The sequence below is a fragment of the Trichomycterus rosablanca genome, chromosome 1 (assembly GCF_030014385.1).
Source record: "Trichomycterus rosablanca isolate fTriRos1 chromosome 1, fTriRos1.hap1, whole genome shotgun sequence".
In the NCBI taxonomy this organism is placed as follows: domain Eukaryota; kingdom Metazoa; phylum Chordata; class Actinopteri; order Siluriformes; family Trichomycteridae; genus Trichomycterus; species Trichomycterus rosablanca.
In genome coordinates, this window is record NC_085988.1 from 74,622,531 (window position 1) to 74,646,713 (window position 24,183).

The 24,183-nt window shown below is 41.4% G+C and overlaps 2 protein-coding genes across 5 annotated transcripts in view; one reads left to right on the top strand and one right to left on the bottom strand.

Moving 5' to 3' along the window:
* Nucleotides 1-24,183, top strand: part of strip2 (striatin interacting protein 2) — a 65,818-nt gene that overhangs the window by 31,010 nt on the left and 10,625 nt on the right. Inside the window, exons 6-15 of the mRNA XM_062996343.1 lie at nucleotides 1,159-1,227; nucleotides 1,682-1,788; nucleotides 1,946-2,073; nucleotides 2,178-2,366; nucleotides 11,064-11,296; nucleotides 19,919-19,984; nucleotides 20,812-20,875; nucleotides 22,721-22,792; nucleotides 22,874-22,948; nucleotides 23,959-24,056. Of these exons, the coding sequence (XP_062852413.1) occupies nucleotides 1,159-1,227; nucleotides 1,682-1,788; nucleotides 1,946-2,073; nucleotides 2,178-2,366; nucleotides 11,064-11,296; nucleotides 19,919-19,984; nucleotides 20,812-20,875; nucleotides 22,721-22,792; nucleotides 22,874-22,948; nucleotides 23,959-24,056 (1,101 nt within the window). The remainder of the gene's footprint in view (nucleotides 1-1,158; nucleotides 1,228-1,681; nucleotides 1,789-1,945; nucleotides 2,074-2,177; nucleotides 2,367-11,063; nucleotides 11,297-19,918; nucleotides 19,985-20,811; nucleotides 20,876-22,720; nucleotides 22,793-22,873; nucleotides 22,949-23,958; nucleotides 24,057-24,183) is intronic.
* Nucleotides 17,420-24,183, bottom strand: part of cd9b (CD9 molecule b) — a 60,602-nt gene continuing 53,838 nt past the window's right edge. For all 4 annotated transcript variants that reach the window (XM_062996353.1, XM_062996363.1, XM_062996357.1 and 1 more), the window contains one exon: nucleotides 17,420-17,529. In XM_062996353.1, coding sequence (XP_062852423.1) covers nucleotides 17,474-17,529 — 56 coding nt within the window. In that variant the 3' untranslated portion in view covers nucleotides 17,420-17,473. The remainder of the gene's footprint in view (nucleotides 17,530-24,183) is intronic.

Genomic DNA, 24,183 nt, shown 5'->3' on the forward strand with positions numbered 1-24,183 from the left:
TCTGCAGCAGCCATTTTATCAGCTTTACATATTTATAGTTGTTGATCCATGATTTAGTCATGAATGTAAGATGTGTTGGAGCTGGAACAGACACTGCAATGCTCCTGAGTGCTTTAAATTCTGTCTGTATTCTTGGTTAGTTGGTTTCAGTACATTTTATTAGTGTGTTAGGAATTTAAATGTGTTCTCATTTCTATGGATGCGGCAATAGAATACTGACTTAAATTGCTAAATAATTGATGCTTATGCAGATAAAATCCCTTATTACACTGTGGGTAGTTTAATGCCATGTAATACAAATCTAGTGTTAACCCCAATTTTACCTTGTATTTATGCATCGATAAGCCAAAACATTAGGACCACCCCATAAAAATGGCTATGGCTATCCTGTAACTACTGTGGATGCCACAGTCATGAACATATTAAATAATGCTCTCATAATAGTTGCCTATGGTATACATTGAATGCAGCAGATATGGCCAGGTGTGCCTCTAATGTGGACCAGGGTAGACAGGGTAAGTACCCATCAACAGTGGTCCGAAGAAGGGTGGCAAAGACTCTTTATGCCCAAGGACATGAAGGATATAGTGTATGGTACCAGCCAACAGAAGAAATACTGTGGCTCAGATTGCAGATTATTTTAATCCTAGTGATGAAGTGAATGTGTCCCAACACACAGTGCATCAAACCCTTCTACATATGAGGCTTTGTAGTATAGGCCAGTCGAAGCACCCGTGATAACTCCTGTCCACTGTTTAAACCACCTACAATGGCCATGCAGGCACTGGAACTGGACAATGAAGGTATGAAAGGTTGACTGGTTAGATGCACTGTCCTTTCCAAGATCATGTGGATGGCCATGTTTATATGTGGAAGAGATAACCATAACCATAATTCACTGTAGGACGATCTACCTTGCAACATACAGAAGTTAAAGCAACTGATGATAACGTTCTAGTACCAGAGATCACATGACTTGTTTTAGATGTCTTGTAGAGTGCATGTCTCAGTGGGTCAGATATTTTTTGACACCATATCAGGGGGGTAGTCTTAATGGTATGGCTGATCGGTATGTATATGAGGGCTTATATAAGATGTTAATGAAATTGTTTAGGTATGAATGTATTAAGTCATGTTTCTGATGTGTCTTTATAACAGTAATAACCAGGCATGTAGCAGCGCCGTCAGGAAGCCGGCCATATCACTGGCAGACAGCACCGAACTCAGGTAAGAAATGTTCAACCATTGATTTGATTAATATAATGGTTTCTTTACACTGCTCATACACTATATGGCTAAAAGTATCTTGACACCACTCATTATTTTGATCAGCTGTTTATGGCAAATGTTGGGGAAAGGTCCTTACCTGCACAAAATAAGGTTCATAAAGACATAGTCAGATGGGTTAGGGGTGGAGGAACTCTAGTGACCGATACAGAGCCCTGATGTCCATTAAAGCCTTGCTTAACACCTTTGAGATGAATTGCAAAGTTGATTGCCAGCTTGACCTTTTTATCCATCAACAGTCTCTTACCAACAGTCTCTTACCTAGCCAGGACCGCCAAGAGGCAGTAAAACGTGACAGTGAAATGAAATGAAAAATGTTAATCCCTATGTGATCTATGTACAGACCTTCTCATATAAAAACACAGTAATGCCAGTAATGCTGTGTCTTGTTTAGGGTTTTGCTGAGCATTATGTATCTGATGGTGGAGACAATTCGGGTGGAGACAGACGAGGACAGTCCGGAGTGGCGGACAGCTCGAGAAGCCTTCAAAACGGAGCTTGGTAAGTCTGAAATTGCTTTAATACCTTTAATTGAGCTTATTATGTAGACTCACACAGAATGAACATTACCGCTACTGCTTGTGAGTACAGTAGTGTGAGTATATGTGAACTTCAATGCTTCTACATTTTGCTGTGATTGAGGGTTCTCCCACTGCAGGTTCTCCCATCTACAACGGTGAGCCTTTCGCCCTCCTCCTCTTCACTATGGTAACCAAATTCTGCAGCATGAGTGCTCCCCATTTTCCCATGAAGAAAGTCCTGCTGCTGCTGTGGAAAACTATACTGGTTAGTCTGCTTTACATACATACACACATACAGATACTGCTTCAACATAGATGCTTAAAGTGTTTGTGTGTGTGTGTGTGTGTGTGTGTGTGTGTGTGTGTTAGTTCACTTTGGGAGGTTTTGAAGCCCTACAGGAGATGAAGGTGAAGGCAAGAGAGAAGTTGAATCTGCCACCACTCCCTGAAGACAGTATAAAGGTAGTAAGAAGCATGAGAGCAGCCTCACCCCCAGCTACAGCCATGGAGCTCATTGAACAACAGCAGCAACAGAAAAGAGGACGCAGGAGCCGCAGGGTATGATACACACACACACACACACACACACACACACACACACACACACATATCTACTACACACTGATTTTAGATAACTAAATAAAACATTTATTTTAATTTAGGTATTCAACACTTGTGCAAAAGTAGTCCTCCTTCTAATTACCACATTAACCAGTTCACCAAATTTAATTGGTTATCTAATTTAGCTATTTAATAAGCTAGTCTGGTAAGAGTCGTGCTCCTGGGGGGTTGAATCCCGGGCTGGGCTCACAAACACAGAAGGCGAATGGCACATCGTGAACCTAGCCATTGGGGGGACACATATCAGTGCATTCTTAGTGCCAGTCCCACGCCCAGATAAATCCAGTATAAAAACTGTGCCAACTCAAATATGTAAATGATCCACTTTGGCAACCCCTAATGGGAGCAACCAAAAGGAATCATCACCATCATTATCTAGAGTTATCTAGTGTTGTTTTTACAGGAATACTCGTAATAAAGATTTTATTTCCGGATGAGGTACTAAATACCATTGATTAATTAGATTCTCCTAAAATACTGAAAATATTACAGTATCACAGTATTATAATACATCGTCTTTATGTAGAAAAACCATTTGCGCCAACCTTTATAAATAATTGTATTGTTGATCCTCTCACTGGGTAGAATCAGGCCACACACACAATAAACTCACACAGTACAGTACAGTATAAACTATTGCACTACAATACACACACTATATACTCACACAGTACAGTATTAACCCTTGCACTACAATACACACACTATATACTCACACACTACAGTATTAACCCTTGCACTACAATACACACACTATATACTCACACACTACAGTATTAACCCTTGCACTACAATACACACACTATATACTCACACAGTACAGTACAGTATTAACCCTTGCACTACAATAAACACACTCTAAACTCACACACTACAGTATTAACCCTTGCACTACAATTCACACACTATAAACTCATACACTACAGTATTAACCCTTGCACTACAATAAACACACTCTAAACTCACACACTACAGTATTAACCCTTGCACTACAATTCACACACTATAAACTCATACACTACACTATAAATTCTTGCACAACAATACACACACTATAAACTCACACAGTACAGTATAAACTCTTGCACTAAAATACACACACTATATACTCACACTACAGTATTAACCCTTGCACTACAATACACACACTATATACTCACACGGTACAGTATTAACCCTTGCACTACAATAAACACACTCTAAACTCACACACTACAGTATTAACCCTTGCACTACAATTCACACACTATAAACTCATACACTACAGTATTAACCCTTGCACTACAATTCACACACTATAAACTCACACAGTACAGTATAAACTCTTGCACTAAAATACACACACTATATACTCACACACTACTGTATAAACTCTTGCACTAAAATACACACACACACACTGAACGTACGTACACACTACAGTATTATCCCTTGAACTACAATGCACATGCACACTCTATAAACTCACACACTACACTATAAATTCTTGCACTATAATACACTCACAACTCAAAACTTACACACTACAGTATAAACTCTTGCACTACAATTCACACTCGCACACTAGTCAAGTCAAGTCAATTTTATTTGTATAGCGCTTTTTACAATAGACATTGTCTCAAAGCAACTTTACAGAATCCAGGACCAACAGAACAAAAACCCTGAGCACTACACTAAATTATTGTGCTAAAATACACACACAATAAACTCACACACTACAGTATAAACCCTTGGACTATAATGCACACTCACACAATATAAACTCACACACTGTATTATAAATTCACACACTACAGAATACACTTACACACTGTAAGCTGCTCCATCACACATCAGCACTAATTTACTTACATTCACGTTGCAGGAGCACTGCAGTACCAGTACTTAAACATGAGTGAAATCTTTTAACTTACTGACCTACCTGCCTTTATCTCATCTTCCTTAACCCTCAACCCTCTCGATTCTCTCTCACCCTCCCTATGTATATGTAGCTCTCTCTCTCTCTCTCTCTCTCTGTTGTTCTGTCTTTCTCTTACGGCTCACCTCCCTCTCTTCCTTGTGTCCCTACAGAGTGCCTTTGTTGATAGCTTGGAAGGAGACAGTCCCTTTGCCAAGAAGCAGGTTTTTACCCAGATGCCCTTTTTTGTGTGCATTCTCTTTGTGTTGGGCTGTTGCACCCCTCCTCTTTCAACCCTCTGTACACTGCAGTTTGCTCTGATCAGAGGTCTTCAGTGCTGGAAGCTTTTAGCATTAAGGCTTAAGGCTGGCTAGAATCATACTGGCTGTAGTGTGTAGAAAATGAACTAGACATTAGACACTAGACATCTCTCTCTCTCTTACTTTCACTTACTGTCACTTACTTTCTCGTTCTCTTTCTCACTCTCGTAACACTTTATAATAATGGTAGTTTACAAAACATATATGAGCTTTACTCTAATTGCATAGACAGCTGCCTTTTATCAGCTTATGGATGAAATACTCAGACTCATTATAACATCTGTTTTAGTGTCAACATTTTTCTCAAGCACTCAATATTGAAGCATGGATCAGTTTAACTATATAGATCTAACAAATGAGAAACAAATAAATATAATTAAATAAAAATTTTACTTGGCAAAAGTTTACATATGCTCCGATGTTGCAGCAGTCCCTGACATGCCAGCCCACCACCATAGAAAACTAAGTAGTGGGCTAGCACCAGTGAGTGAGTGTTGCCTTTGCCCTAGTCAGGCAGTAAACAGACATAATTGGTCATGTTTGATTGAGACCAGATGGGGAATTATGTCCTGGTACCAGTGGTGGACAAATCCTGATCCTTCATACATATTAAAGTCTGTAAGAACAGCCCCAGAAAATGGGCAAACCTTAATTTTACTGACAATAAATACAAAGAAAATGTCTTGGTTGAAAAACGTTATTGTACAGGGTGTCTCACATTTACATTTTTGACAAATAGCAGACGCTTTTATCCAAAGCGACTAACAGTACTGTGACAATTCACAGTCTAAGCAATTGAGGGTTAAGGATCTTGCTCAAGTGCCCAACAGCAGCAACCTGTCATTGGTGGGGCTTGAACCAGCGACCTTCTGATTACTAGTACAGTACCTTATCCACTAGGCTACAACTGCCCTGTCTCAGAAGTAAGGAAACACCTATATAAAATGGCAGAGGGTCTCCAACAAGCTGTGGGGGAAAGAGAAAACCTGTTTAAACCATGTTACCAATATGGTGACCATCTTGACAGTCTCAAAGACTGAGGCTTCAGTGGATCCTCCTTTTATACCCAATCAGGATACCCTTCTCTTGTACCAGTTCACTTGCTTATTCTGGAATGTTTCAAAACTGTAACTTAAATATTCTGTAAACTTTCCAATTTTATTATGACCCTATCCCAGCTATTTTTGAAATAGGGTTTAAAGCTTTTTAAGTAAAGAAGCAATCTAAAAAAGAAGCAAACTTGATGAAGTATAAACACTGAGCCAAATAATCACCACCATGAGGCTAGATTGTTTTAATTTTAACAGGTACTATTTGATCAATTTAATATTGACCAATATCACCAACATATAGCCAGCATGTTAACATTACTTTACACTAAAATGAGTGAATGAATTACCAACAGGTGAGAATTGTCATAAAGTTATAAATAACTGTTACCAAAATTGTCTTGTCTATGATTACTTTATTATAAAGTAAAAGCTCACAAATGTTTTACTACAGTGGAACCTCGATTTAACGGACCTCTATTTAACGGATTTCGGATTTAACGTACAAAATCTGGAAAACCAAATGTCTGGTAGTTCAGTAATTGTCCATTAGCCAGCACATATCTCTCTGTTTACATGAGTGAGAGGCTTTATTTTGTCGGGAGGCTTGCTTTGTTCTCGCCTTATTCTCAGTGTTTTATGCTTAATTTTTGCAAGTTCTAATTCTTAGTTATGCACCAGCGCTGCTCCAGTAGCCACCAGCAGTGCTTTAGACTTAGAATAATAGATACTCTGAGTCCCCACTATATGATCACGGCCACACAAGGTTTTACCACACAAGGTAAATGAAATTTCATTACACCAGTTTTAATATTTATTTCCAGGTTTTGCATTTGGGCGGCACGGTGGCTCGGTGGGTAGCACTGTCGCCTCACAGCAAGAAGGTCCTGGATTCAATCCACAGGCGGGGTCCTTTCTGTGTGGAGTTTGCATGTTCTACCTGTGTCTGCATGGGTTTCCTCCGGTAGCTCCGGTTTCCTCCCACAGTCCAAAAACATGCAGTCAGGTAAATTGGAGACACTGAATTGACCTATAGGTGAATGGGTGTGTGTATGTGTGTCTGCCCTGCAATGGACTGGCGTCCCGTCCAGGGTGTTACTGTGTGTGAACCTTAGTGCTGCGTTTTCGTGTATTTTCGCACCCCTGGAAAAAACCTTGCTGTTTCGGACAGTCACGTTTTACGGACCGGTACACCCCCCTTTTAGTCTTAAATCGTGGTTCCACTGTACTTTCAATATAAATTCTATTATTCCCTCTTGTTCACTTTCTCTGTTTTTATTCCACTCTTTCTCTCTTCCATTCTTTGTCTCTTTCATTATTTACATCTTCACCTTGTTTCACCTGGGCATTAAAAGCACTTATAGACACCACCTTTCACGCACTGGCAGAATAGCTGGCAGAATGGCTTCTCTCATAGACAGCAACTGGTCATAGCTGATTCATAGCCACAGCTACAGCACAGCCATATACTCATTGGGTCACCACACACACACACAAATACACACGCAAACACCCATAAATCATGTTTAAATAAAAAACACGCACCCGTTCCACTAATGCAACCCATGCCTGATGCTTGCTCTGGATTTTGCCATTCATTCATTTAAACAGCATTAGAGATACAAAAATGTTGACTTGTTCGTGTCTTTGCTGAATGAAACATGCACAACCGGAATGCACAAGATTTGGTGTGGTTTTATTTATAAAGTGTGCTGGGCCAAAGTTGGGTTTCGTTTTCCTGAAGACCAGTGGACAGGTAAGTCTGTGAGATGGACTCCCATCTAAAGCTGGAGAAGCTTTAAGAAAAATATTGGCTGTTTTTTGAGAGAAAGATTAAAGGTGGGACAATGAAGTAATAAAAAGTCCTGATGATGACAGGACAGTGCCTGATATGGTCACCATGATGATAAGTCTCTCAGTCTCAGTGCCATGCAGTGTATCTCTAAGTTCTAATTGTGTATAGCACGTCCTCTAAGATTTGGGACTTCTTTTTCAGGAGGAGGGAATTGTAAGCAACCAGAAAACAAACTATGCTATACTCCAAGTTTTCCAAGTGGCTGCTTTGGCCTCCCCAACCAAGTCAAGAGTCATGAGGGGCTTTATTATCATTTCAGCTATATACAACTACATATTTAAACGAAACAACGTTCCTCCAGAACCAGGGTGCAACATAGAACAAGAAGTGCAAGACAATACAGTACACAGTGCAGATAGACAACAGTACAATAAATACAAAAAGACATTTCTTATCTAAAAAGTAATTAACGGAGACAAGACTAGAGACAAGTGTTGGTCAGTACATGGTACTGAGTAAATAGTACGTGAAGTAGAAAAGCATATTCTGATATGCAGTTAGCAGCGTAGAGATTTTTTTTATAGCAGCAGAGATAAGGGAGTAAGGTGAAAAAATGCAAAAACTTGTGCAAAGATGCAAGTAATACAGTCACAGTAGTACAATACAGTAGTTGTATGTAAGTTGTGTGTGTGTCAGAGTCTATCATGTACAGTGTATCACAAAAGTGAGTACACCACTCACATTTCTGCAGATATTTAAGTATATCTTTTCATGGGACAACACTGACAAAATGACACTTTGACACAATGAAAAGTAGTCTGTGTGCAGCTTATATAACAGTGTAAATTTATTCTTCCCTCAAAATAACTCAATATACAGCCATTAATGTCTAAACCACCGGCAACAAAAGTGAGTACACCCCTTAGTGAAAGTTCCTGAAGTGTCAATATTTTGTGTGGCCACCATTATTTCCCAGAACTGCCTTAACTCTCCTGGGCATGGAGTTTACCAGAGCTTCACAGGTTGCCACTGGAATGCTTTTCCACTCCTCCATGACGACATCACGGAGCTGGCGGATATTCGAGACTTTGCGCTCCTCCACCTTCCTCTTGAGGATGCCCCAAAGATGTTCTATTGGGTTTAGGTCTGGAGACATGCTTGGCCAGTCCATCACCTTTACCCTCAGCCTCTTCAATAAAGCAGTGGTCGTCTTAGAGGTGTGTTTGGGGTCATTATCATGCTGGAACACTGCCCTGCGACCCAGTTTCCGGAGGGAGGGGATCATGCTCTGCTTCAGTATTTCACAGTACATATTGGAGTTCATGTGTCCCTCAATGAAATGTAACTCCCCAACACCTGCTGCACTCATGCAGCCCCAGACCATGGCATTCCCACCACCATGCTTGACTGTAGGCATGACACACTTATCTTTGTACTCCTCACCTGATTGCCGCCACACATGCTTGAGACCATCTGAACCAAACAAATTAATCTTGGTCTCATCAGACCATAGGACATGGTTCCAGTAATCCATGTCCTTTGTTGACATGTCTTCAGCAAACTGTTTGCGGGCTTTCTTGTGTAGAGACTTCAGAAGAGGCTTCCTTCTGGGGTGACAGCCATGCAGACCAATTTGATGTAGTGTGCGGCGTATGGTCTGAGCACTGACAGGCTGACCCCCCACCTTTTCAATCTCTGCAGCAATGCTGACAGCACTCCTGCGCCTATCTTTCAAAGACAGCAGTTGGATGTGACGCAGAGCACGTGCACTCCGCTTCTTTGGACGACCAACGCGAGGTCTGTTCTGAGTGGACCCTGCTCTTTTAAAACGCTGGATGATCTTGGCCACTGTGCTGCAGCTCAGTTTCAGGGTGTTGGCAATCTTCTTGTAGCCTTGGCCATCTTCATGTAGCGCAACAATTCGTCTTTTAAGATCCTCAGAGAGTTCTTTGCCATGAGGTGCCATGTTGGAACTTTCAGTGACCAGTATGAGAGAGTGTGAGATCTGTACTACTAAATTGAACACGCCTGCTCCCTATGCACACCTGAGACCTAGTAACACTAACGAGTCACATGACATTTTGGAGGGAAAATGACAAGCAGTGCTCAATTTGGACATTAGGGGTGTATTCTCTTAGGGGTGTACTCACTTTTGTTGCCGGTGGTTTAGACATTAATGGCTGTATATTGAGTTATTTTGAGGGAAGAATAAATTTACACTGTTATATAAGCTGCACACAGACTACTTTTCATTGTGTCAAAGTGTAATTTTGTCAGTGTTGTCCCATGAAAAGATATACTTAAATATCTGCAGAAATGTGAGGGGTGTACTCACTTTTGTGATACACTGTATGTACAGTATGTCAAGTCAAGTCAAATTTATTTATATAGTGCTTTTTACAATAAACATTGTCTCAGAGCAACTTTACAGAATCCAGGACCAACAGACCAAAAACCCTTATTGAGCAAGCCGAGGGCGACAGTGGCAAGGAAAAACTCCCTTAACAATACAGGAAGAAGCCGCTCAGGTGGCGCAGCGGTAAAAACACATGCTGGAACCAGAGCTGGGATCTCGAATACATCGTATCGAATCTCAGCTCTGCCTGCCGGCTAGGCTGAGTTGCCACATGAACGATTGGCCTGTTGTTCAGATATGGGTGGGACTAAGCTGGATGGGGTCTCTCTCGCATGACTGGTGCAATTACGACCTCTGCTGGCTGTTTGATGGCGCCTGCACAGAAATGAGAAAAGAGTGCTCTCAGGGTGTGTCTTTCCATACACAGTGATGAGCTGCACTGGTCTCGTCAAAGTGTAGGTGATAAGATGCATACGGCTGCTGCCCATGTGTCGGAGGGGGCGTGGGTTAGCTTCGTTCTTCTCAATCAGAGCAGGGATCGGCATTGGTGGAGAGAAAGCATGATGCAATTGGGCAATTGGATGTGATAAAAGGGAGAAAAAGGGGAGAACATGCATAAAGAAAATATTAAAAAAATAAAAAATACAGGAAGAAACCTTGAGAGGAACCAGACTCAGCAGGGACCCATCCTTCTTGGGTGGCCTGGAAGATACTTTAAATAAAAACAAATTTAATTTTAAACAAATCATAAAAACACAAAATTAAATTGAACTAAAAGTTATAACTAGCAAAATAATAAATAAATAAGTAATTGTATGTGTGTAACCAGCTTGTAAGGGCTATTGTTGTAGCAACAACAGCAATGATGTTATAGCCCATCCAACCTTTTCTCCTTCAGACACTGCAAATTGTGTCTGTAGAATGTTGCTGCACTAGCCTAGTAGACTGCTGTGCCACCCAAGTGCCTGCATCTTTTCAATTAAATGTAACAACTCCCTGTAGACTCCTGCTGTAACTGAGTTTAACATCAACAGTTTTCATTAATCACTCATACACAAATATGGTTTATAAATATCAGTCTTTATTTTAGTATGACATGAATCTTTCTATGAATCATTCACCTTCCCTGAGAGACTGAGCATCATGGTGTACATATTCCTGTTAAGGGTTTATTATTATTTGTGAATAGTGTTAACACTGCTTTGTCTTTTCCACAGCCTCTAGTCAAGCAGGACAGCTTGGACACGTACAACGAACGAGATCCCTTTAAAAATTATGATGCACGGGATGAGGAAGATGACGCTGAGGATGTGGACAGCGGAATCGAGGGTGAGGTCGACCCTCTCGATCGTGACGTTATAATCCAGCCACCTCCACCTCCGCCGCCTCTGCGTCCCCCAGCGGACAGAGTAAACTTCCCGAAAGGGCTGCCATGGGCTCCTAAAGTCAGGTAATACAGGAGCAAAGGCATGTGGACTCGGACAGTGTGACTGTGGAAATTTGTGCCATTTTGGATAAAAGAATATTAGTAAGGTTAAGCACTGATCTTGAATAAGTGGGCCTAGTATTTCAGTTTATCGCAATGGTGTTCAATAAGTTTGAGCTCAGAGCTCTGTACAGACAACTGGAGTTCCTCCACACCAAAGTCGTCAAACCATGTCTTTATGGACCTCGCTGTGTGCACTGGGGCACGATGATACAGTAGACCCTTGACTTTAGAATTTAATTGGTTCCAAAGGGCTGTTCTTAAGTCAAAATGTTCGTTAGTTAAACCTATTAAACCCATAAGAAATAATGTAAATAGAATTAATCCGTGCCAGACCTCCCAAACCACCCCCTTACCTAACCTTTCTAATGTCTTAAAGTATATTTTCCATTAAATCTTAAATTATAGAATAGACATTCCTGTAATAAACAATAAGAAACAACAATACACAGTAGTACTGTACATAAAAAACACACATTCAGTACAGTATGTGTGCTGTACCATACACCATAATACATTTCCTTCTTTTTTATAAAATGTATCTACCAGAAACAACAATAACTCTCATATTTCTCTATTATTTCCTCTTTATTTCAGTAGTGTTGTATTTTGTAGGTGTAATTGCACGAAAGAAAGAATACTTTACTGAGCCACATTCCTTCTTCTCTCTCACTCACTGTCCCCTCTGTCTGATACACAGTGACACCTACTGGCAGGAGTAATTATACAACAACAAATGTAATAGATTTGTTTATTTTCTTAACACTGCGCTCTCTCTGCGCATTCTTTGGGGACAGTTTAATATTGAATTGTACAAAATTTAAAGAAAACATCGGAAAAACACTGTCCTCTGTCCGCTCACTGTATATATATATACAGTATATATATATATATATATATATATATATATATACAGTGTATCACAAAAGTGAGTACACCCCTCACATTTCTGCAAATATTTCATTATATCTTTTCATGGGACAACACTATAGACATGAAACTTGGATATAACTTAGAGTAGTCAGTGTACAGCTTGTATAGCAGTGTAGATTTACTGTCTTCTGAAAAGAACTCAACACACAGCCATTAATGTCTAAATAGCTGGCAACATAAGTGAGTACACCCCACAGTGAACATGTCCAAATTGTGCCCAAATGTGTCGTTGTCCCTCCCTGGTGTCATGTGTCAAGGTCCCAGGTGTAAATGGGGAGCAGGGCTGTTAAATTTGGTGTTTTGGGTACAATTCTCTCATACTGGCCACTGGATATTCAACATGGCACCTCATGGCAAAGAACTCTCTGAGGATGTGAGAAATAGAATTGTTGCTCTCCACAAAGATGGCCTGGGCTATAAGAAGATTGCTAACACCTTGAAACTGAGCTACAGCATGGTGGCCAAGGTCATACAGCGGTTTTCCAGGACAGGTTCCACTCGGAACAGGCTTCGCCAGGGTCGACCAAAGAAGTTGAGTCCACGTGTTCGGCGTCATATCCAGAGGTTGGCTTTAAAAAATAGACACATGAGTGCTGCCAGCATTGCTGCAGAGGTTGAAGACGTGGGAGGTCAGCCTGTCAGTGCTCAGACCATACGCCGCACACTGCATCAACTCGGTCTGCATGGTCGTCATCCCAGAAGGAAGCTGACGCACAAGAAAGCCCGCAGTTTGAAACCCCAAGAAACAGTTTGCTGAAGACAAGCAGTCCAAGAACATGGATTACTGGAATGCCCCGTGGTCTGATGAGACCAAGATAAACTTGTTTGGCTAAGATGGTGTCCAGCATGTGTGGCGGCGCCCTGGTGAGAAGTACCAAGACAACTGTATCTTGCCTACAGTCAAGCATGGTGGTGGTAGCATCATGGTCTTGGGCTGCATGAGTGGTGCTGGCACTGGGGAGCTGCAGTTCATTGAGGGAAACATGAATTCCAACATGTACTGTGACATTCTGAAACAGAGCATGATCCCCTCCCTTCAAAAACTGGGCCTCATGGCAGTTTTCCAACAGGATAACGACCCCAAACACAACCTCCAAGATGACAACTGCCTTGCTGAGGAAGCTGAAGGTAAAGGTGATGGACTAAACCCAATTGAGCACATGTGGCGCATCCTCAAGTGGAAGGTGGAGGAGTTCAAGGTGTCTAACATCCACCAGCTCCGTGATGTCATCATGGAGGAGTGGAAGAGGATTCCAGTAGCAACCTGTGCAGCTCTGGTGAATTCCATGCCCAGGAGGGTTAAGGCAGTGCTGGATAATAATGGTGGTCACACAAAATATTGACACTTTGGGCACAATTTGGACATGTTCACTGTGGGGTGTACTCACTTATGTTGCCAGCTATTTAGACATTAATGGCTGTGTGTTGAGTTCTTTTTTAGAAGACAGTAAATCTACACTGCTATACAAGTTGTACACTGACTACTCTAAGTTATATCCAAGTTTTATTTCTACAGTGTTGTCCCATGAAAAGATATAATAAAATATTTGCAGAAATGTGAGGGGTGTACTCACTTTTGTGATACACTGTATATATATTAGGGCTGTCGAAGTTAACGCGATAATAACGCATTAACGCGATCTCAATTTAACGCGATTAAAAAAAATAGTGCCGTTAACGCAAATTCTATTTGGCCCTGCGAGTCATCCAGACATCCCAAGTTGTAAAAACTCATTTCCGGGAGGTACCCAGAAGATTACACACGCACACACACACACACACACACACACACACGCACACGCACACGCACACACACAAACACACACACACACACCGGACACGCCCCCTCCCCGGGACCACAAAAAAAAACGGATTTAGGTTCCCTACATGGTGCACTAGATATTATTTTACTTATGAATTCATGTTCCCTACTTAGTGCACTAGACGGTATATTAAACTATTGATTTATGTTCCCTACACAGTGCGCTAGATTGTACAGTATATTAGATAACGGATTTAATACGCGACCGGGGAAAAAAGTCTGTGTCGCCTGCGTGTGTGTGTGCGCTCTCTTCGGTGCTCCTTCTAGATTCCGGGAGATTTTATCTCATTTGTGGGCATCAGGGAGTCGCTATGTATATGCGGGAGACTCCCGGAACTTCCGGGAGACTTGGAATGTCTGCATATATACGAAGTCAAGGGTCTCTGCTGGATAGTATTACTGCCTAGTATGTGAGTGAATAAACTCCCTTACAGTTTTATCTTGTCCCAGCAGTTTTTAACATAAGTACATTTAGCATAAAATGTGTTCACCATTTTAATTGTAACATTTCACTTAAAAATCCTTGTTTTCTATAACATTTACACAGATTTTTAAAAAATGCGATTAATAGCGATTAACTGTATGAAATTCTGAGATTAATCGCGATTAAAATTTTTAATCGTTTGACAGCCCTAATATATATATATATATATATATATACAGTGTATCACAAAAGTGAGTACACCCCTCACATTTCTGCAGATATTTAAGTATATCTTTTCATGGGACAACACTGACAAAATGACACTTTGACACAATGAAAAGTAGTCTGTGTGCAGCTTATATAACAGTGTAAATTTATTCTTCCCTCAAAATAACTCAATATACAGCCATTAATGTCTAAACCACCGGCAACAAAAGTGAGTACACCCCTAAGAGACTACACCCCTAAATGTCCAAATTTAGCACTGCTTGTCATTTTCCCTCAAAAATGTCATGTGATTTGTTAGTGTTACTAGGTCTCAGGTGTGCATAGGGAGCAGGTGTGTTCAATTTAGTAGTACAGCTCTCACACTCTCTCATACTGGTCACTGAAAGTTCCAACATGGCACCTCATGGCAAAGAACTCTCTGAGGATCTTAAAAGACGAATTGTTGCGCTACATGAAGATGGCCAAGGCTACAAGAAGATTGCCAACACCCTGAAACTGAGCTGCAGCACAGTGGCCAAGATCATCCAGCGTTTTAAAAGAGCAGGGTCCACTCAGAACAGACCTCGCGTTGGTCGTCCAAAGAAGCTGAGTGCACGTGCTCAGCGTCACATCCAACTGCTGTCTTTGAAAGATAGGCGCAGGAGTGCTGTCAGCATTGCTGCAGAGATTGAAAAGGTGCGGGGTCAGCCTGTCAGTGCTCAGACCATACGCCGCACACTACATCAAATTGGTCTGCATGGCTGTCACCCCAGAAGGAAGCCTCTTCTGAAGTCTCTACACAAGAAAGCCCGCAAACAGTTTGCTGAAGACATGTCAACAAAGGACATGGATTACTGGAACCATGTCCTATGGTCTGATGAGACCAAGATTAATTTGTTTGGTTCAGATGGTCTCAAGCATGTGTGGCGGCAATCAGGTGAGGAGTACAAAGATAAGTGTGTCATGCCTACAGTCAAGCATGGTGGTGGGAATGCCATGGTCTGGGGCTGCATGAGTGCAGCAGGTGTTGGGGAGTTACATTTCATTGAGGGACACATGAACTCCAATATGTACTGTGAAATACTGAAGCAGAGCATGATCCCCTCCCTCCGGAAACTGGGTCGCAGGGCAGTGTTCCTGCATGATAATGACCCCAAACACACCTCTAAGACGACCACTGCTTTATTGAAGAGGCTGAGGGTAAAGGTGATGGACTGGCCAAGCATGTCTCCAGACCTAAACCCAATAGAACATCTTTGGGGCATCCTCAAGCGGAAGGTGGAGGAGCGCAAAGTCTCGAATATCCGCCAGCTCCGTGATGTCGTCATGGAGGAGTGGAAAAGCATTCCAGTGGCAACCTGTGAAGCTCTGGTAAACTCCATGCCCAGGAGAGTTAAGGCAGTTCTGGGAAATAATGGTGGCCACACAAAATATTGACACTTCAGGAACTTTCACTAAGGGGTGTACTCACTTTTGTTGCCAGTGGTTTAGACATTAATGGCTGTATATTGAGTTATTTTGAGGGAAGAATAAATTTACACTGTTATATAAGCTGCACACAGACTACTTTTCATTGTGTCAAAGTGTCATTTTGTCAGTGTTGTCCCATGAAAAGATATACTTAAATATCTGCAGAAATGTGAGGGGTGTACTCACTTTTGTGATACACTGTATATATAGATATAGATATAGATATAGATATATATAGAGAGAGAGAGAGAGAGAGAGAGAGAGAGAGAGACGCTCCGAGTTAACTTGTTCGTGACGTCACGTGTTTCGCAAATTTCGGTTCGTAATCCGAAATTTGTTCATACGTTAAGTTGAAAAAGATCGTTCGTAACCCAAAATGTTCTTATGGTAAACCGTTCGTAACTCAAGGGTCTACTGTACTTTACTGAACCAAATTCCTTCTTCTCTCTCACTCACTGTCCCCGCTGTCTGATACACAGTGAGAGCTACTGGCAGGAGTAATTATGATGTCACATGTTTCGCAAATTTCGGTTTGTAATCCAAAATGTGTTCGTATGTTAAGTTGAAAAAGATCGCTCGTAACCCAAAATGTTCTTATGGTAAACCGTCGTAACTCAAGGGTCTACTGTACAAGTATAATTTATTTAGTAATTGATTTTATACCCATGTTATCAGTAGAAGTTGCCGAAAACCCTGAAACCAACTATTACGAGGGATGTCCACATACTTTTGGCCATAGAGCAGGGGTTTTCAACCTGTGGGTTCGAGTGCCTGTGCAGGGGACGTGGCATTACAAGATTTTTTTTACTCCTAAAACAAATTTATATAATGTGCTCATAGAATAGGCTCAGATGGGATCGGGCTGTATTATCTTTTCATAGTAATTACTTCAACCAGCAAAATTGCATCATATGTACGATGTGCACAACGTTAATTATGCTATTTTAGCTTGTCAAGAGCTTTCGCAATGGTTTCTCTGCAATGGTTGATGGGGTTGGGGGGGGTTGAGGCGCAAGTTCGAGTAGGGGGGTGGGGGGAATGTAGGGTTAGGGGGGGACGCAGGTTCACGGTCGGCACACGGAGGGGGGCGCATGTCCAAAATGGTTGAAAACCCGAGCCATAGAGTATAGAGAGTCCTATAAATCTTTTGTGAGGTCAGGAAGAGTAGTGTCAGCACAGTTAGCCTAATCTATCATTGACTGGATGCTTACTTACTCAAAATACTAGGCTCAGACATTTAATGACAGGCACATGAAACTGTCTTGTTTGATCGCTTGGTGGTCCATCATCTTGGTGGTCCATCATCTTGGTGGTCCATCATGTTTTTCCTATTCACAGAGCCTGATAAAACAAAAGAGACCAGAATTGTTTTGTTTGCTCATATACCTCTAGCTTCCTGAATAAATACCACCATTCATTCAAGCTGTGGTTACAGCTTCCATCTCAGGAGTCTGTTGATACAAACTTACATTAGTGTTTACTGTCTGCCAGAGAGAAGTTTTACACATTCTAATAGTTCAGCACTATCTCAGCTTTGGAACCGAGCATCCTTAGTGAAGGCTGCACCTGTGACATGAATAATGCATAAGCGTGGGGGCTGGAAACACCAGAAAAATAGAGACTGCGATACAGAGAGGGTGAGAAATGTGAAGCAGCTGTCGTTTAAATGCAGTCTGGGTTTTAATTAACACTTAAGCTTGCAAATGTTTCCTGTGAGTTGTAGTGGAGTACTACTGAACGCAGAAACTTAACTATAAAGAGAGAGGAGGGTACTGCATTATAACCTTTGAAGTGTAGGACAATTTTTCATTACCACTCATTCTATAGACTTTCTGTAAGACCTGCTTTTTACTCATACATCTGCCTTACTATTTAATTGTAAGAAGTCATGATGTAAAGGTCAGAATAAAACACTACAGAGCTTCCCCTTGTGGATAAACACCTGCCTGTTAAATGTAAGTGAGCATGTGAGGGAGTAAATTACCCATGAAGCGCTTTGCTATACTTGCTTTATTAGAGAGGCACTGCAGTTTGGTATCTTGTGTAGTATTGTACTGGTATGACATATTCTTGTTTTACCTACAGAAATTTGCAGCACATTGCAACTATGCACCCAAATATCATTCTTTTTCAGTGACAGTTGGATTCACGTGTCATGTTTAATTCCATACTAGTTTCAGATGGTACTATATCCTCCTCTCAGTCTGGACAGAGCAGCACTAGATGGTCACTGTCCTGTGGAGCCTCCACGAAGGCGCTGGGCACATGGGGGAATTCCTATAACCCCTATCAGCTTCGTTGGGTCCTCTACTATCTGTCACCCCCCCTCCCCACGGGATATTTGCCACCCACTTCTGCTTCCATGCAGCATCAATGTCAAAATCAACCTTCTCAGATTTTTAGAAAGGTTTCCTAGTTATGAGCTATGAGGTGTTTGGGGCAAATTTATTTGTATAGCGCTTTTTTTACAATGGACATTGTCTCAAAGCAACTTTACAGAATCCAGGACCAACAGACCAAAAACAGCAGGGACCCTCATCCTCCTTGGGTGTCCTATTCATTATCGGTTTGAAAGGAGTGACATAATCGATCCCATAAATACAGGGTGAGTCAAAAGTTGCAGGACACTTTATTACTTCAGAAACAAAAGGGAAAATGACATATCTGAATACCCCAGCAAGTAATGGGTGAGGGGGCCTATCTTTTAGGATATGTCCGGAACATGGCCGCCATCTTGAAAGCCGCCATATTGGATCAAGGTCAAGTTTTTCCAATGGGAAAGTGGTCATGTAGCATATCACTGAAGACCAGAATTTTCTCAGAAATCAATTGCTGTAATCAGATTTGCAATATCTCTTGTGGTTCAAAAGTTATCAACACAGAAATTTGCAACAACAACCGGGAACGTTCCCTGTGATGCACAGCTATTTGACGTGTTCAGTGTGTTGTCCCTGGTGCTGAACACAGAGCTGAAGGCGCTGGATCCAATCGTTACGAACCCACATGAGAATCTCTGGAGAAATGCTGTCACAAGCCTCCACGATGCGGTGCTGAAGGTGGTGTTTGTTGCGGATTTTCTCAGCATACACAATGTGTTTGAGATGACCCCAGAGATAAAAGTCGAGTGGTGTGAGGTCGGGTGATCTGGACGGCCATTCCACAGGACCACGACGGCCAATCCAATGACCAGGGAATTGAATATCCTACATATGCTACATGACCACCTTCCCATTGGAAAAACCAATATGGCGGCTTTCAAGATGGCGGCCATGTTTCGGACATAGCCTAAAAGATAGGCCCCCTCACCCATTACTTGCTGGGGTATTCAGATATGTAATTTTCCCTTTCGTTTCTGAAATGAAATAATGTCCTGGGACTTTTTACTCACCCTGTATAACTTTATAGCTTTTTTCATATTGTATCAAAAGTGAAAAATCAATTTAATTTAAATTTAAAATTATTTTTAATTAATTTATGTTCACATATTTTTAAATATTTAAATGTTTCAACTGTTTACTTTGTATCTAAACATTTTATTATTTTTCGACCTATTTATAGCTTGCTGTCCCACTTGGCAAATACTTACTGTTTTTTTTTTTTACCATTGCTTTTAATAAATCAGACAGCTGTTCCCAGCTGATTAAGCCTTTCCTTTACTGCAAGAATTTTTTTATAAAGCATTGTTTTGTATAAGGTCTGTAGAAGGACTAACCTCTGTCCTTCTCTACAGAGAGAAAGACATTGAACACTTTCTGGAGACCAGCAGGAACAAGTTCATCGGCTTCACTCTGGGAAGGTAGGTCTGAGATCAACACAGCATTTGAACTAAGCTTAACTCCTGCTTTAAACGGGACCTGCTGTTTACAATAATGTATAATATTTATCATCCAGTTAAAATTTAACCTGGCTACTCTGTACAAGTCTGGCTGATAACATCTAAACAGTCCTTGCAAGGATGGCATTTTAGTGATGTACTGAAATGCTGTAATTAAATGATGTATTTTAAATTTGTTCAAGACAAATACACTGTATGACTTAATATATATGAACATCCTTCATCACTCAATCCAAGTGTTTTAGCCTCACCTACTGTTAATGTGCATACAATAAATCATATTTATTAAATTATATGCTTTTAACTTTGTGGTATCAGTTTGGACTTAGCTGTTCCAACATGACTGTGTGCCCTGTTCACAAAGTAACCTCACCAATTCAGACATGATTTGATCATTTTGTTGTGGAAATACTCCAGTGGCCTGCACACAAAACGTGACCTCAGCTCTTTTGGGATTAATTGGAACGTCAATAGCAAGCATGGCACCATGAATGCCTGAACTCACCAACAGAATTTTGTGGCTGTTACAGCTATAGAGGGGAGCTAACTTAATATTAATATCCATGGTTTTGGAATGAAATTCCAACAAGCTTATGGTCAGCTTATGGCTTATGCTTTTGGTTATATAGTGTAACTTGGATAATGTACCTAAATACATTTCCAACAATGTATGTTACATTTAGCCATCAATCTTTTAGAGGTTATTTACTTAACTGGCTTTAATCTAAGGCAGTTTGTTGTACAGTGGTTCACTTTCATTGATTAAGCTTCTTTGCTGACTCTTACAGTGATATAGACACACTTGTTGGGCTGCCCAGACCCATTCATGAGAGTGTGAAGACTCTTAAACAGGTGAGAAAGAGTATCAGTTTTAATGTTTTTGTGCATGCATATTCCACTTGATGTTGTTTTAATGTACATGAAGGTAAGATGACTGTACATCAGGTGTATCCTCTATTCGTCAGGTTTTCTCACTTCTGATTTACATAAGTAATATTGCAATCATACTGAATAATACAAACAGTCTAAGGTCACAGCCATGAATTGAACACTGTGAGGAAGACCAAATCAACTTGGATGGGGACACTGGGAACATCTGTCACTGGGAACACTGACAGATGCAGAGCTAGTTAGTGGACATCAGTGTATTGGGTGAATATTTTGAGCATATCTGTATATTGGGAGCGTGTACCTACCACATACACTGCCTGGCCAAAAAAAAGGTCACACACTCTAATATTTCGATGGACCGCCTTTAGCTTTGATTACGGCACGCATTCTCTGTGGCATCATTTCCACAAGCTTCTGCAATGTCACAACATTTATTTCTGTCCAGAGTTGCATTCATTTTCCCCCAAGATCTTGTATTGATGATGGGAGATTTGGACCACTGCACAAAGTCTTCTCCAGATTCTCAATGGGGTTCAAGTCTGGATTCTGGGGTGGCCAATCCATGTGTGAAAATGATGTCTCATGCTCCCTGAACCACTCTTTCACAATTTGAGCCCGATGAATCCTGGCATTGTCATCTTGGAATTTGCCTGTGCCATCAGGGAAGAAAAAATCCATTGATGGAATAACCTGGTTGTTCAGTATATTCCGGTAGTCAGCTGACCTCATTCTTTGGGCACATAACGTTGCTGAACCTAGACCTGACCGACTGCAGCAACCCCGGATCATAGCACTGCCCCCACAGGCTTGTACGGTAGGCACTAGGCATGATGGGAGCATCACTTCAGCTGCCTCTCTTCTTACCCTGATGCGCCCATCGCTCTGGAACAGGGTAAACCTGGACTCATCAGACCACATGACCTTCTTCCATTGCTCCAGAGTCCAATCTTTATGCTCTCTAGCAAATTGAAGCCGTTTTTGCCGGTTAGCCTCACTGACAAGTGGTTTTCTTAAGGCTACACAGCTGTTTAGTCCCAATCCCTTGAGTTTCCTTCACATTGTGCGTGTGGAAATGCTCTTACTTTCACTATTAAACATATCCCTGAGTTCTACTGTAGTTTTTCTACCATTTGATTTCACCAAACGTTTAAGTGATCGCCGATCACGATCATTCAAGATTTTTTTCCGACCACATTCCTTCCTCGAAGATGATGTTTCCCCACTGTCCTTCCACTGTTTAATAATGCACTGGACAGTTCTTAACCCGATTTTAGTAGTTTCAGCAATCTCCTTACATGTTTTCTCGGCTTGATGCATGCCAATAATTTGACCCTTCTGAAACAGATTAACATCTTTTCCACGACCACAGGATGTGTCTTTCGACATGGTTGTTTAACAAATGAGAAGCTACTCACTGCATCAGTTAGGGTTAAATAACTTGTTGCCAGCTGAAACATAATCACCCATGCAGTAATTATCCAATGGGAGGCTCTTACCTATTTACTTAGTTAAATCCAGGTGGTGACCTTTTTTTTTGGCCTGGCAGTTTATATTGTGATTACGGCCTTGAAACGGTCTGAAGCTGAAACTGACCCAGTACAAAGCAAAACTCTTTTCAGAAATATGACTGACACATCGATCAGGGCATAAATGACAAATATTTCCCCGGTATTCAGTATCTGAACGGCTGCAGTTCAATGATAAACCACATGTTGTGCATTAGTGCTCTATCAGTCACGCTGACAATATTGCCTTTCTTGGTTACTATGGCAATGCACCATTCATTTTTGCCTCTGGCCTTCACAGCACAAGTACGTCTCTATCGCTGAGGTGCAGATTAAGAGAGAGGATGAACTTCAGCAGTGCCCCATGACTATGGTGAGCTTTCAGAAATAATGCAGCCTAATTGACATCTTTCTATCTATACTTTCAATTTTACTTATTGTATTGATTGGTTAGGGGGAAGAGGAGGTGGAGGAAACACCAGCAGAAATCCTGTACATGGGAATGCTTCCGAGCCTTTCTCAATATGTGGTAAGCGTTTCCTATTTGTTTCACTATGAATAATGCAGCACCACCAAACCTGAATGTACACTATATGACCAAAAGTATGTGGATGTCTGACCCTTAGCCTGTTAAACAGTCTATTTCAAAACCATGGGTATCATTATGGAGTTTCCTAATTTGAGGGATAAGGCACAAATGTTGGACTAGATAGCCTGGCCCACAATGTCCATTCCAATTAATGTAATTAGTCAAGGTGTTAAGTGAAATTGCCTCTAGTAGGTGTCCAGGTGGTGCAGCAGGATATTCCGCTAGCACACCAGCACTGGTATTCAAAACTCCCCGAGATCGAATCTCAGCTCAGCTACCTGTTGGCTTGGCGCCCCCTAATAGTCACAGTTGGAGGTGCCTGCAGCAGACAAAAAAATTGGCCACTTAAGTCTGCTGGGTGGGAAAAGACCTTAACAGGGGACTTCGATGTTCTGTAAGGACCTTTGTTAGCAGCCTGAGGTGCCTGTACAGAAGTGGAGGAACACTGAAATCAGTGCCTGACTCTCTGTGCGCAAAACTAGCCTCATGCGCAAATCCACCAAAGTATGGGTGAATAAGGAGGGGTTGGTGGACTTCGCATGCCTCGGAGGAAGCGTGTCGGACACAGTCGGGGTCTCCAGCAGCAGAAGACAAATTAAACTATAAGAAAATGCATATATAAAATATCAAAAAAAAGTAAAAAGAAATTGCCCCCAGTTGTGAGTAAGAGACAGTGTGTGTTGCCTTGTCCAGGTTGTATTCGTGTCTTGTATGCTGTGGGTGGTGCCAAACCCCCTACTGTGGAAGAAAAGGTTACTAATGATGAATAAATGATTGGTCCTGCACATGAAGCGTAAAGCCTTTATTTAATTAAATGCATGTCAGATTTCAATCATGTTCTTTGAACATGGTATTGTAAACCCAGCATGTAAACCCTGTTGTCAACAGGGCAAACTTTTAACTGTTTCATTGAGCACCACTCCTGACTTTTTACATGTTTTGGTTTGAAGATTGCACTTTTGAAGCTTCTTCTGGCTGCAGCTCCAACTTCTAAAGCCAAGACGGACTCCATCAACATCCTGGCTGATGTTCTTCCTGAAGAGATGCCGTAAGCATACACCCACGCAAACGTACTCACACACACACACAGAACCACCACAGAACAATCTTTTTAACTGCTTTGTGTGTGTGTGTGTGTGTGTGTGTGTGTGTGTGTGTGTGTGTGTGTGTGTGTG